Raw genomic sequence first — 14185 nt, forward strand, 5'->3', positions numbered from 1 at the left:
CAAAAACAGCTCTAGTTTAAAGTATTTTCCAGGGTGTTAGCAGCTTTAACTTAAAAATGTTTTTTAAAAAAGAGCTACGTATTTGCATGTAGCCAGTAGCCATGTAGTGAAGATAAATCTCAGTAGAACCTTCCTTTTAAATGCACTTTACCTGGTCTTGTCTTCCCCGTGCTGCTGTAGTACTGTAATGCTAACTTTGTGAGGAGTTCAATGCAGGGCTTTTAAATCAACTGTCTGAGATGGAAACTGTCGGGCAGTGTGCTAGTGCTTGCCTAGTGCTTATCCCAGGAACGCAGTTAACTGGTCTTACCAGATGTGGGGTATCAAGGGCCAGTTTGGAATGGGAGAAGAGCCAGGGCATGCTCGCTCCTGAAAAGAAACCTCAAAAGCAAGGGACAGCCGTTCTGATGGAGCTGAAGTAAAAGCTGTAGCAAGTGGAGGGAGGGGCTAGGGAGCTGTTTGAGATTGTGAAAAGAGGGGAAACTACAGAGACTGCCCAGGTGAGGGCAGTCCACCCGCAGCTTGCACTGTTGTGGGTTTCTGGGTCATTTTCTTGGCTGATGATGCTTCTGAGGGCTTCCATAAACTGTCATGATATATCTGTCATTTGTATGCAGATAAACCACTTGTTCATCGCACAGTGAGGACACGAAGACCAGTATTGGCTTTTTAGTTCAGTGGGAGTAGTTAGGCTTCTGTTTATTGACCTGTCACAATTTTTCCTGTTCTACTTACACTTCTACTCTCTTTATATGTCTCTAACGCAGGGGTGTCTGCTAACGGGCCAGGAGAGATCCCAAATAAAGATGAAGCAAAAATTGAAGGATTGCATGTAAATGGACCTACCAGTGGCAAGAAAACACCTCACACAGATCTGGATACAAATGGGTATGAAACTGAAAACCTTTCCATTGACCCAAAACTTGCTCATTCAACTTCAAGAAATGAAAACGATTTTGAAGAAAAAAGTGAAAGACCTCTAAAAAGAAGAAGAATTAACAGCAGTGGAAAAGAGAGTCCTGGTTCATCGGAGTTCTTCCAAGAAGCAAACTCACACGGGAAGCTTGAAGAACTAGAATCTTTGGATGACTGAATATTAAGAGCTGATTTTATTCCTTGGAGTAAATTTTGGGTGTCTAAAATTTTCAGGGTTGATGGGTTACCTTACAAAATCCAGTTCTGTAAAACAATCTGCTGAGATTTTCTTTATACCTTCTAGTTGGCTCTTAAGATCTGATTATTTGTTTCTGTCAGTGCTGAAAAGCAGTAGGAGAATATTCTGTTTCTCAGAGCTGTCAGCTGTAGTTCTGGGAACACTAAGGCGCTTAAAAATATTTGAGAGACAAATCGGTGATTTTCTGAAAAAATGCTTCCAGCCTAATAAGTTAAAGAAAATTAATTCTGTGTATATACACTATTAAGCATTGTACAAGTGAACAAAGCGTCCTATTTGAAGCAGGGGGCTGGTTTAAATTTCTGATTGTCGTGGGGAGTTACAATGAAATAGAGGATTCCAAGACACGCATCAGAGTAGGCACAGAGACTCATTCGAGAGAGAAAAACGTGTCACCCCATTGCTAAGGAACCCTTATGAATCCTGAAAGTTATGAGCACAACTATTTTTATATATAGAAGTTTTAAAAGGTAATAACTAAACCAGGTCAGGTTTGTATATGTAAAATTGTTGACATCAATGATGTCTTTCCATATTCTTATCTGGGCTAAAGAAATACATTCTGTATTTTTCCAGATTTCTTTGTAGCCTTTGAAAGATTTTTACAGTACTTATGTCTTGATTGAACTGTCCTTTCTTAAAACAAAAGCTTGTATAATTTTCTTAACTTGTACAGTTGGTAAACTTTTATGAGAGAATTGATATCCTGAGTCTAATGTCAGCTTCATTTTATTTTGCTGAACTCTTTTCTTAAAAAAAAAAAAAAGACACAAAAAAAGACAAACCAAACCAATTGACCTAGAAAAAAAAAGAATGCTTATCAGTCACCAACATGTTATTTTCTTCTCAAAAAAAACAGGAAATCATTAACATCAAGAATGGTTAGAAGTCATTTGATTTTGAAAAGATTATTTTTCTCGTTTTATGACAAATAGTGATGCTAAGAATTTGTTAAGCATGATGCTTGCATTGCACAAATTTTCTTGCTTTCATTTACATTTTCTCATTTTATTTTGAGCTCAGATAAATTTCATGTCAGCCAAATGCTTAAGTTTACTAAACCTTGTCCACCAGGGTCAGGTTTTAGATTATTCATTGATCTATTTTCAGTATATCTCTCATCATCTACATTTCACCGAGCACAGGAAGGACAGGAAATGGGTCAAGTGATTCTGGCTGTACCGGTTAGAAATGGACGTGCAGCTGGTAACCTGGTGCCTGAGCTTGAATTTCTGAATACTTACGGACCTTACGTCGATGGATATTTCAGTGGGAGCAGAAACATCACCCAGAAGTACTTGGTACAGTATATACACATAAATACGTTTGCTATATAGAGATTCACATGTGTAAGAAGTGAGAGTAGGTATGGGTAACTCTTTTAAGATTAATGTGCTAGAAACTAAAATTCTTTGTAAATGTGTGTGGAGCAGGGCGATGCTTACCTTCCCACTAGCACAGTTTGAAAGGTGTTGAAGTAGGGCTTACATCCATGAAATAGAAAGATTCTTAATAAGTGGTTTTTTTTTTAAAAACCATTTTTTTAAGCCACAGCTACAGTCTACTGAAATAAAAATAGGAAAAATTGTTCATTTGTATAATTAATAATCTTGTCTCCTCCTCCTGTGGCTTACAAGTGTGCTGTTAATTTTTAATTGGTTTTTACCTAAATGATCTTAAAATGTATGTCTTCACGATTCCAGTTTTAAATGTAGGGTCCCATGGCTTGAAACTGACGTATCAACCTGAAAAAAAAAAAATCTGCTAAGGGTTTCGTTTCGTTTTGTTCTTCAACTACATGTCCTTGGACTTCATGGTCATTAACGAGCCAAATTCCCTGGATCCAGATTAGCTTCATCAACGTGGTTAGTTCCTGGACTGCATTTACCTGCTGTTCCCAGAACCGTTTGGACTGATGTTTTAACTGGTTCAGCTGATGTGTGAAGTTGACATCTACCTACCTTCAGACAGTAATTGATGTTGAGAGGCACATGGGTAAGGATTGGTAATGCATGGCCTGCGTTAATCACTTGATTAAGCAAGCGGTTGCGTTAGGAAGAGGTTGCTGTTGATTTGCAATCCGTTTAATTAACGGAGCCCTGAAGTATCACAGTTATCTCAAAGGTGTGGGCTTGAGACGGTTTCAGACTGGAGGGCAGTGCGGCGCTTCTAAGAGTTGTTGCAGCTAGAGTCCTTTTTTCAATTGTATTGTTATGCATTTCTGTTTGCAAGTTGGTTTGCAAGTTGGAGATACTTCCAAAAATTTATAGGAAAGTTTATAAGTCAATTGTCTCAGGCTTGTGTGTGAAATACAGCACTGTGTATATTTTCAGGAACGTTGCTTTGTTGTTTTTTTTTTTTAATCTTACCTTTTTCTGGTGATACATAGAAGAGACCTGACATTCCGTAATCAACACCTATGTAATGCTCAGTTAGACTTTAAGAATATTTAATTATAATTTACAGTTTGTTCATGCTGGTGTTTTATACAATACTTTGTTCATGTTCTACAAAATGCAGCCACTATAACTTGATAAGTCATTGCACTACTAAAGCTATTTAAAAAATCTAGAACTTTAGTAACTTTGATTTTGTTTAAAAAGCATTCAGTACGCTTTGGAGCCCAGAAATGGTTGAACTTGTTTCCAGCCAGCACTGGCAAGGTTGGAGCTTGCAGTAACACAGGGGTATGTTTTTCAAGCACTACCACGATGTCTTCAGCTGGATGGGGAGTCTGGCTTTCACAGAGTGCTTTGTGACTGCAGCCTGAACTGAAAGCTCCAGTTCAACTGAGTAAATCCTTGTTGGGCTTTCCAAAGGCTATTTAAAGTGATGTTAATACCAACAACCACAGACACACAGAATTTACAAGTTAGTTTTTATACAGTTTGTCACACATAGTAATTTTGCACTGTTAGTAACTCCCTTGTCTTATCCCTGTTCCCTGTCTGCAATTCTGAAAAAGCTTATTAAACTATTTTTTTAAACACACTGTCTGCATACAAGATTCCTGAGTGGTTTGATCAGAACGGGGCGGAGTGGTTCTGCTCCTGGGCGCCTCGCAGACCCGTGCCTGCTGTAGGAGCGTGCCAGTAACTGGCTACATCAGCACAACTTGCAGAAACCCATCCTTGTAGGCAAAAACGTCATCCTGCGACTCCCACACGTGCCCTGGGCCCCTTCCCTCCGATGAATTTCACTTCGGGGCCACAGCCTGCCGCTGGGTGTTGCTCTGTGCAGCCCCGGGCACCAACCTGATTCGGCTCCAGCCTCCCCTGCTTACCACTGGAGGGAGCGAGCGGCCGGCCCGTGCAGCCACATTTAATCACAGACAAGGACGAGGTAGGAGGAAGGTCGTTGGTTTTATTGGAAGCCGGTACAAAAATACGTAGGCACATAAAATCCTTTTTTTGCTATCATTACTGACTTACATATAAAGCCTGCCATACATTCAAATAAAAAGGTCACCCTTTTAATCACTAAAATGGTGAATTTTGTAAATAGATTCTGTATAGAAAACAATTTAGTAGATTAATAGCATAGAAAATACTGTTGTAGGAACTCTTTGCTTTCCCAGTGTATACAATACCATCCAGACCCAGCACTGAAGTGTGCACATTTTCAAACAAAATAAGCTTTAAAAATATTTTAACCCTTTGGACAATAAATCTAACCAGTAGATTCAAAATTAAACCAAGAAATGCTCTCAACAGAATCAACAGCCTGACTGCAAATGCCTCAGCACAGCAAAGTTATAAGTGAACTTGGGGGAAAAAAATAAAATAAAATAAAAACAAGACTTATGAGAGTGTGCTCAAGGAAGTGCCACGAGTACCTGCGCTGCCCTACGCCCCTGCCAGCCCACCGAAACAGCAGCTCAGCGGCAGGCTGCAAAGCCAAGGGTTTAACAAAACCCAGGAAGCTATAAAAAAGGATCGGGGAGCATCTGGCTTGCTGCCGGACCAAGCCAGGGCAGGGGGGCACAGGCCCCGGCCCGCAGCCCCCAGCGCAAGGAGGGGGGCACAGGGCAGCAGCCCCCCCTGCCTCTGCCAGTCTCACTCACGTGGACGAGCCCCAGTGGTCAGGACGCCACTCCAGGCAGCTTTGCTGAGCACCAGTGACATTTTTAGCAGTTACCTTCCAGAAACAAAAATGTATTGCCTACGGAGCTTGGTCTCCTAGTTACCAAAGGAAAGCGTACAAAAAACTCACTAATACAAGGTTTTACTAAAGTTTTTTTTTTTCCAAAATTAAAAAGAATTGTTTTTAAAACCAAAAGACAATCTGAGGACAGGCCTAGAAAGAGGTGCTGTATAAGACAACCTTTAAAAACCCGTCAACGCTGCTGGATGTATTAAAAACCCGGTCCTGTCACCACGCCACGGCTGGTGCCAGACAAGGCCCAGGCGCTGCAGGTGACGGCCCGGCCTGGCCCGGCCCAGCTCGGCATGGAGCCGAGGGCCACCAGCCCTTGCCAAGGCCGGCCGACCCCCCGTTTCCAGCTCGTGTACCTTTCCCAGGTGCTGATGAGTCCTCCACAGTCCAAACCCTTGCACCGCTTGCGCGAGCCTCTCCTGCCAAGTCTCAGCATGATTAAAACCCCAGGATTTCCTCACAATCAATCAGCCTTAATCAGACGAATTCTTACACGTGCAGTCATTTATCTTCCCCATGATTTTTGAAGGCAGCAATCTGGATTGTGCAAATTAAAGAGCATCAACATTCCTCTGCAGCGGACACCCCTAATTCCTTACTGTACTCTGCCAGTGATCAGCTCAACAGAAACATTCTGCTTTCAGAAAAAGCATCCCCCTGGTCACACAGAGCTTTTTCCTTTAATATCCATCTTGATGCCAGCTTCAGACTGCTTGCTCAGTTGCTCCTCTGTGAAGGTGATGTAGGAATACACCAGGCTTCCAGCAATACTGCAAAAAAAGGTCGAGATAAAGGCGTGAAGCGAGGCACCACATCGCCGAGGTCTGCCAGACCCTGGGCAGCCACGAACGCTGGTGCCTGAGGAATGGTCCAGCCGTGGTTCTGACCATCAAGGAGCCAAAGCAAGCATCAACTTGCAAGGAAAAAATCTGTTTTCCTCCAAAGCCCACGTGTTTTGCTTAACTCATACCCAAACGCCTGCTATTCTGAGCACCTGCTCTATTCCTGGGCTTGCTCCATCACGGGGGTAACCCCGCCGCAGAACGGGAGCCACAGGGAGACGTTTTGCAGCAGCCGAATACGCTCCAGCGCACAAAAGACTTTTCCAAAAGCTGCACTAAAATAGCAGGCGAAATAAAGCAAATATTTCTTCTGCTACCTTAATTACACGCCCCGGCTGCTCTGCGCCATGCCACGAATGGAAACGAGCTCCTGTGTTGCCAGGCAGTGAGAGGCAGGGGAAAAGCCCCGCCAGCGCGCTCTGCCAGCGCGTTACGTCCGAAAGCAAAGCACGACCCGTCCGGGTCAACAGCGCTGTTTCACCAGACAAAAAGGAGCCTTTCCACTCCCTGTAAGCTCCGAGCAGGAAGCTATTTTCCTCCACAGGGTTTCAGCGTAAGCGTACCTAGTCTTCCTCTCTTTTTTTTTTTTATTATTTTTTCCACTTTCCTAAAAAAGCAGCAGCTAAACCCACGTCAAACACGTCAAAGCTGCGCGGACGTGCCCCGGTGAACGCGTGCCCCCGGCGGTGCCATTCCCAGCCCAGCTCGCCGCGGGGCCGGGACTCACTCCGTCCCAGCTCACGGACAAACGTGGCTGTTCTTCCTGCCTGGATCAGCTGAAAACCACAGCTATGCAGAGTCAAAATCCCCCAGTTCTGTGAGAGAAGCGTCTCATTAGTCAAACCGTCTCAGCTTCACGGCAGCTTTCACTTGCAAAACGTGAACATTTGCAACCCCTACCGCTCTTACCTGATATTTAGACCAATGAAGTTTGTCCATGTAAAAATATAGTCTCCTCCAAAAAACATCCCAATATAGGTTATTAAAATATTCTGCAAAGGAAAAAGATTGCAAGAACAAGAGTGAGTGTCTGCACAACCCGAGCCAAGCGTACGCTCTGGTTTTTAAAGCAACGTGGAAACAGGAAAGCCTGGACGCGGACAGTGTGAAATATGCGAGCGCTGGTAATCCGGGATTAAAAGGGGGCGCGTTTAGTGCTGCTGGATGAATGGAGGCTTTGAGTCCTCGGGCAGCGGTGCAGAGCAACGTGGCACAGCGCACAGGGGGGCAGAGCAATGCCATTCCCGGCCCCTGGTGCCCGCAGCAGCCGCAGGGCTGCAGATCCCCCCCCTGCTCCAACACCAGCCCTGCCGGATGGGCAGCTGATACGTGGCAGAAAAACCAGGAAAACCCCCCAGGAGCACCCATCGATTTTTACAGCCAGCTTGTTCCACCCCGGGACGAGGTGACCCAGAAGATTTGGCTCCTTCTGGGCGTTTTGCACTTCATTAGCCCAGGACAAGCTACACCAGAGCTGTCCGTGCGCAGCTGCTGGCAGCAACCGCTGTGCAAACACGCCCGGATCTCCTGCTGCGCACAGCGACGGCCTCGAGGCGCGACCCCAGCACATCCCCCTGCTGCTCCCAGAGGTGCTGTCCCACCTCTGCCAGTCCCGTGGCGCCAGTCCCGCACCTCCGTGTGCCCGAGCGGCCAGCGCAGCAGCCAGGAAGGCTGGGTGCTGAGCACCGCGCTGACGCCTCAGCCCCGCTTCCTCCCCAGCACCCCTCTCCCAGGCTTCTGGGAAGCACCAGCGTCCCGAAACGGGATGCAGGGAGGCTGCTCGTTACCGGAATAAGCTCGCCCCTGCTCCAGGAACAGCCGCGAGCTCCCAGGGCAGGCAGCCCGGGCACGCGGCCACGCAGCATGGGAAGAGCAGCGCCGCCGGGCACGTCACCGCGCGCAGCCAGCCCACGCGCCGGCAGCGCGGCGCGAGCGGGAACCACTGCAGCGCTCGCCCGGCGCGGAAAGCTGCTTACCTTAATGCAGCCAACTATTGTAGTTGTAAGAGCAGAATTGTACTGAGTGCAAAGAACCGTGGAGTACATCAAAATAAACCTGCGGGAGGAACAGACCGCGGGTCAGGCTCCGGGACGCGCTCAGAGCACGGCAATTCAGCTTCTCGGCCCGCGCCCCCTGCTCTAGAACGGCGTTTTCCTGGTGAAACCTGCACTGAGTCATTTCCGTCCACCACAGCTTTCAACAGCATCGTGTCTATCAGGACTAAAATTATTTTTTAACCCAGAATTACTCAGGCGAGCAAAATTCGCCACTGCTGTGCCTCCCAGGCCGGGAGCCCCGGTGCTGGCAGCCCCCGCCACGCGACCAGGACGGACCCCGGTGCGGTCACGGTGCCCCCTCCAGCCCCACACACATGCCTCGGGAGCACCACCGGACGCAGCCTTACCCCATCACACATGACAGCGTGAACTGCACGACGAAGAACACATCTGCCCAGCCCTTGTACTCCATTGCCTGCGAAGAAACGGAGGAGGAGGAGGCACGGTAATTCACAGCAAGACAAGCCCCAGCCCCCAGCTTTCACCTCTCAGCAGCAAAGAGCCGCCCCCGGATGAATATCCTGCCACCAGCATCGCCCCCAGTCCAGGGGGGTCAACGCACAACCTGGCCCAGCACCCACTGCAGCCCTCCTGGAAAAAGGGGTCCATGGTGTCACGGGAGCTCAGAGGAGCAGGAGGCACCCCCCTCCCCGGCGGGTGCTGCCCCAAACCCCCCCAGCCCCGGGCAGCAGCTTCCCCAGAGGCTGGGATCACTTTGCCACGAGAGCAGCGTGGGGCGCCCCAGCCCTTGCCCCAGAGATCCCGACCGAGCTGCGCCGCCGCCGTTTACAGCTGCGCTCCCGGACCTTTGGCCACGAGCTCACGCGGAGATCTCGTGTAGGTGCTGGGAGAGGTGGCAGCTCAGGGGGGCTGGCTGGGAAACCTCTCGCTCCTTGCCCGAGCGGGAGCTGGGGGACACGAAGCTGAGCACGACCCAGAAACACGTCCCCGGGGGGCAGAGGAGGCCGACGGCAGCCCTGGCTGCCTCGGGCAGAGCACTGCCAGCGGGGCAAGGGGCTCTGCCCTGCCTGCAGCCCTGCACGGCCTCGGTTTTAATCTCCTCGTCTGCTGACGGATTTCTTAATTACCCCCGGTGCCCTGCCAGGCCCGGTGGGGCGAGACGCTGCTGCTGCCGGCCAGGTCCCGCGGCTCTGCCACGCGCGGCGGCCGTGCAGGAGGCAGGGGAGCAGCTCCTGCGCCCACCCCGGGCAGCTGCCGGCGCTCACAGCGGCGCCGTTCATAGTGGGAGCCCCGACAGAGCACGGCTTTGTCCGCCCCGACCGCCAGGAGCTCGGCCAGTTTATTCAAGGGGAACGGAAAATAAAAAAAACACAGTGAGAGATTTCTACTGAGGCTGAACAGAGGCTGCTCAGTGCAGCACACAGCAACGTTTTCTCCTCGGCTGCCAGCTCCCGGTTATCAGGGAGCACTCTATCCCCAAAGGCTCCCCAGCTCAGCCGGCCCGCACGAAGCCCCTCGCTCATCGCTGCTCCTGGTCTCAGCAGCTCTCGCCGGGTTCATCACCACGGCGCCGGGCTCCCAGCAGGAGAAAAAAGCCACCGGCCCTCCCCAAGGGTAACCGGCTGTGAACTGGCGTGACAATAACGCAGCGCGCAGTTCAGGTACACAGAAGCACAGGAAAAAACAAAACCCCCAGGGATGAGACGGCAAAGGAGGCAGGAGTGCCTCGGAGCGGTTCAACAGAGCTGCTACAGGAAGGGGGAAGGACAACGGAGTTTGAAGAAACCCATTTACACTAAAAACACTCCTTTATTTTAGATAATATTTGATTTCACTCATTGCCCCTGTACTTCCCCATTCCTGCAACTTGACAAAAACGCTCAGATGAGGCAACTCTGTGGATTTTAAGCCAAACGTAAGACTTGCAGTTTCTTTCTACTTAGCCAGTTCCCCCTCTCTACCCCAAAAGCTGGCCTCAAACCGCTCTCTGCCCTAAACTCACCCACCAGACGCCACGTGGCATCTACCTACAAGCCAGGGTAACGAGCTACTTCGCAGCTCCACGTTTGGAGCACTTGCCACCGTACGCAAAGAGGCCAGCCTGCAGAAAAGGGCCTTACAACCAACGCTGAGATGTTCTTCCCAGCAAGTTTTTGCCCGCAAGGTATCGTGCCGCCACAGGTTTTGCTTTCGGGGGCAAGAATCCTACCTTCTGCGCATCCCCGGTGAAGTAGGCAATGGTCAGGGTGGGAAGGATCATGAACAGTGCGTTGTAGTAGAGCAGACCGTATTTTCCCAGCTCCTAGAAATTGGAAAAGTCCGAGTCCTTAAGCTGGCTCCGCACAGGACCACAAATCCTTATCCATATTGCTGCTGACGAGCTAAGTGCACGTGGGATTCCTGGAGGCACGAGGGCTGTACGCCAGCGAGACACCAGCCCTACGGTGCTTTAGGACAGGAGCTCAAGCTCTGTAGGACAGGAGCTCAAGCTCTGCCCGCGGGGCTCTCCAGGAGCCAGCGTGCTGCTGACAAGCCCCTGGGTCTCTCTCCCAACAGAGGAGCAGCACAGGAAGGTTTCGCAGGGCTGACAAGACGGCTTGGGACCAGGAGAGCCAACAGCATCACGCAGCCCGCATGCTGATGCCTCCCGCATGCCGGCTGCGCCTCCAGCCACCAGCGCGAACCAGGCCAAATAATCTGGGTGCAAAAATGTCAACCAAGCCCCCAGCGGGGCTTCGCTGCCTGCAGGGGACGATGCTGGACCTTCTCAAGGTCTCTGGAGCATCAAGGCACAGAAACAGAACCCACCCCCCGCAGCAAAGCACGGGATTTCCCCCCAAAGCTTGCTCCTTAGGCAAGGTGTGAGCCAGAGGGAGGAGATTTGGGGAGAAGGACGTGGTGGCACCAGCTGGAGACCCCAGACACGGCAGAGGTGTCCCCCAGGGGTGACACATGCCCCGTGTCAGCCTCCCTGGTGCCACCCCCACAGGCCAGCCCCAGGCAGCAGGGACAGAGGTCAGCCTACCTTGGAATCCAGCTTCTGTTTGACGTAGGCACCGTTTGCAGCTGTTAAGGCATCGTTAACGAGGATAAAAATATACCCTTCCAGATCAAACGCCAGGTCAGCACTGCGAAAGGCGAAAACAAAAGTTACGGGGTTGAAGTTTCACGGAGCGTGCCGCCTGTGGGATTTCTTCCACCTTCCGTTTTGCCGGCAGCTGCCAGAAAGAGTTAATCGTGCGGGGAAGGAGTGGGATCTGAGGCTGGAGAACATTCCTTCCTACCGTACAGCACGTCTGCCTGAAGGGGAAGAGGAAAGGTCGCCGCGTACTCCCCGCGCCAGGCCGTAACGGGACGGTCAGACACTGCCCTCACCTCATCCCCGCGCAGGGGCTCGAGCTGCGCTCTCGCAGCTTCCACGAGAGGAAGCAGGCACCTTTGTGGGGCGCCTCAGCTGTTTTCTGAGCAGTACACGTAGCTCAGAACACGCTGCCAAGATTTCACCGGGGAAAGGCCTCCACGCGTGCCGTCCCGCTGAGTGCCGCCGGCTGGACAGCGCTGCGCCGGGGCTGTCAGACACCAAGCAGAGCCACAGGCAGGCCAGGCGCGAGAGCAGCGGACGAGGGGCTCACCTCGCAGCCACAAACGCGCCGATGATCATGGCGAACACCGTCATCTGGACGCCCCACGAGAACTTCTTCCTGGAAGGAGAGGGACGGGGACACCCTGGTCAGCCGCGGGCAGGGAAAATCCTCGTTAAAACACCCCAGAGAGGAGCAGCACCGGGCGGGGGAACCAAACCCACAAAACTCCACGCTAACAAGGAGGTGCGCAAGCAGCAAGCGAGACCAAAAAGTTTGCAGTTTGGCAGGGTTTTATTATTACTGTCTGAAAAAAGCTGGGCAAGGTGCGCGTACCCGGGGAGCGCTGCAGCCCTGCCCACGGCAGCCGAGGGCACGGTGCGGGACGAGGGGCCAGCCCTGCACCGCCCTGGGGTCCCCCACACCTCATCCCACCCCCGTGCCCCGCAGGTTGGGGCTGGAGCCAGCAGTGTGCTGCCGCTCCGTGCCCGTTTCCTCCTCCCACCCACGCTCCCGAAAGGCAGCCCGGGGCCAGGAGCCGTGGCCACGCAGCCCCGAAGCCGTGCTGACGCGGTGCGTGCGGCCTTGCGGCACCCTCCTGCCGCCCCGGAGGAGAGCAGCCGCCAAGACTCACTTGAGCAGGAACCCCTCGGCGAACATGGTGAACAGGATGGAGAACCGCCGCAGGACGGTGAACATCGGCAGGCTGCAGGGGGAAGGGTTGGCAGTGAGAGGGGCCCCGACGCTCCCCTGCTGCTCCCGCCCGCCGTGCCCACCCCCTGCGAAACCCCCAACCCCGGTGGGGGGGGGGACACACGGCAGCTGCCCCCCAGCAGCCCCGTGCGAGCGAGGAGACGGCCCAGGAGGAGGCAAAGCAGCCGTACTTCAGCTTCTTGGTGCTGAACAGTCCCGTGATCTGGTTCCCGAAGTACAGGAGAGGTAGAGGAAATGTCTAAAAAATTAAAAATAGAAGGGGGGGGGGGGGTTAACGGTGCGAGTAAGGGGCTGGGGAGCTGCACCCGCGCACACAGCGCACGGACAGACGTACCCGGGGAAGTTCCCCACGCACGGGCTCCCCCAAACCCGCTGGGGAAGGCGCATGGAGCAGGGGGTGAGGAGCCCCCAAAAAGGGGCTGGGGGGGGGGGGCGGGGGTGGCCGTAGCTTACCCGGCGGGGTATGTGCCTGTCCAGGTCGGGGAAGCTGAGCACCCGCAGCGCCTTGCCGGCCCACAGCACCGCCACCGTCGCCACCATCTGCGGGAGAGGGGACGGGTGGGCGCTGGGCCCCGGGTGGGGACTGGGGGGTTATGGGGGGGGGGGATTGGGGGGGCTAAGGAGGGATTGGGGGGGGGGTGCTGGGGGGGTTAAAGGGGGCTAAGGAGGGATTGGGGGGGCTAAGGAGGGATTGGGGGGGGTGCTGGGGGGGTTAAAGGGGGCTAAGGAGGGATTGGGGGGGCTAAGGAGGGATTGGGGGGGCTAAGGAGGGATTGGGGGGGCTAAGGGGGTATTTTGGGGGTACGGGGGGGTTAAAGGGGGTTAAGGAGGGATTGGGGGGCTTATGGGGGGGTTAAAGAGGGATTGGGGGGGCTATGGGGGATTAAGGAGGGATTGGGGAGGCTATGGGATTATTAGGGGGGTTAGGGGGATTGGGGGGGTCAAGGGGAAAATGGGGGGATGGGTACTGAGGAGCTTAAAGGGGGTTAAGGAGGGATTGGGGGGGTTATGGGGGTACCGGCAGGGTTAAGAGGGATTGGGGGGGGTCAAGGGGGGATTGCGGGGAGATTGGGTGGGCTAAGGGGGACCAGGGGGGTTTAGGGGGGACCGGACGATTTAGGGGGGTTTAGGGGGGACCAGGGGGGGGTTAAGGGGGGGCGTTACGGGGAAGCATCGCGGGGATTACCGGGGGCGCCCCCACTCACCTGTCCCAGCCCCACGCACAGCGAGGACGGGAACCTGCGGGCAGAGAGCAGGCGTGGGCAGGGGGCCCCCCCTCACCCCGCACCCCTGCCTCGAGGGGGGGGGCACGGGGAGACCCCCCCCCAGCACCGGGCTGCGGGAGGGGGGGGGCACCGGGACGGGAAGGAAACGGGGGGCGCTCGGAGCCCCGGGGGGGGGGGGGGGGGGGAGCCGTACCCGTAGGCGGTGAGGACGCTCTTGTTGACGACGACGATGAGGAAGGAGCTGAGGCCGTAGAAGGCCGCCGCCAGCAGGCGGAGGCACAGCGAGAGCCCCGGCGCCGCCATGGCCCGGCCCCGCTCCGCATCGCCGCGCGCGGGGGCTCCCGCGGGGGCTCCCCCCTCAGCCCCGGCCGCCGGGCGGCTGCGCGCGGCCCGCCGCGACATGGCTGCGGGGGCGGGGCCTGGGGGTGGGCGGGGCCTGGGCCGGTGGGCGGGGCCTGGGGAGGGGGCGGGGCCC

The 14185-nt window shown here is 53.4% G+C and overlaps 2 protein-coding genes across 4 annotated transcripts in view; one reads left to right on the top strand and one right to left on the bottom strand.

Annotated features, from left to right (window-relative positions):
• The window catches only part of MIER1 (MIER1 transcriptional regulator), a 35882-nt gene extending 31717 nt beyond the window's left edge, over positions 1–4165 (top strand). For 2 of the 3 annotated variants that reach the window (XM_083845738.1, XM_083845737.1), the window contains exon 13: positions 768–4165. In XM_083845738.1, coding sequence (XP_083701864.1) covers positions 768–1093 — 326 coding nt within the window. In that variant the 3' untranslated portion in view covers positions 1094–4165. The remainder of the gene's footprint in view (positions 1–767) is intronic. The other variant, XR_014587269.1, reaches the window with a different exon arrangement.
• Positions 4166–4517: 352 nt separating this feature from the next.
• Positions 4518–14133, bottom strand: SLC35D1 (solute carrier family 35 member D1). Its single transcript, XM_083845747.1, has 12 exons — positions 13904–14133; positions 13690–13723; positions 12938–13024; positions 12655–12722; positions 12405–12476; positions 11822–11890; positions 11215–11317; positions 10399–10491; positions 8576–8643; positions 8148–8226; positions 7081–7163; positions 4518–6099 (listed from the first exon to the last, which is right to left on the bottom strand). The coding sequence occupies exons 1-12, from the start codon at positions 14110–14112 to the stop codon at positions 5991–5993; spliced, it is 1074 nt and encodes a 357-aa protein (XP_083701873.1). The 5' UTR covers positions 14113–14133; the 3' UTR covers positions 4518–5990.
• Between the last annotated feature and the right edge of the window lie 52 nt (positions 14134–14185).

Source organism: Anser anser (genome assembly GCF_964211835.1).
Source record: "Anser anser genome assembly, chromosome: 8".
NCBI classification, from domain to species: Eukaryota; Metazoa; Chordata; class Aves; order Anseriformes; family Anatidae; genus Anser; species Anser anser.

Excerpts from the sequence above, each read along its gene's own strand:
- SLC35D1 (XM_083845747.1), bottom strand. The coding sequence starts at position 14,112 with ATGTCGCGGCGGGCCGCGCGCAGCCGCCCGGCGGCCGGGGCTGAGGGG. Across the intron at positions 13,025-13,689 it reads TGTGCGTGGGGCTGGGACAG|ATGGTGGCGACGGTGGCGGT; the intron begins GTGAGTGGGGGC and ends CCTCTCCCGCAG. Across the intron at positions 11,891-12,404 it reads GCCGAGGGGTTCCTGCTCAA|GAAGAAGTTCTCGTGGGGCG; the intron begins GTGAGTCTTGGC and ends CTCTCCTTCCAG.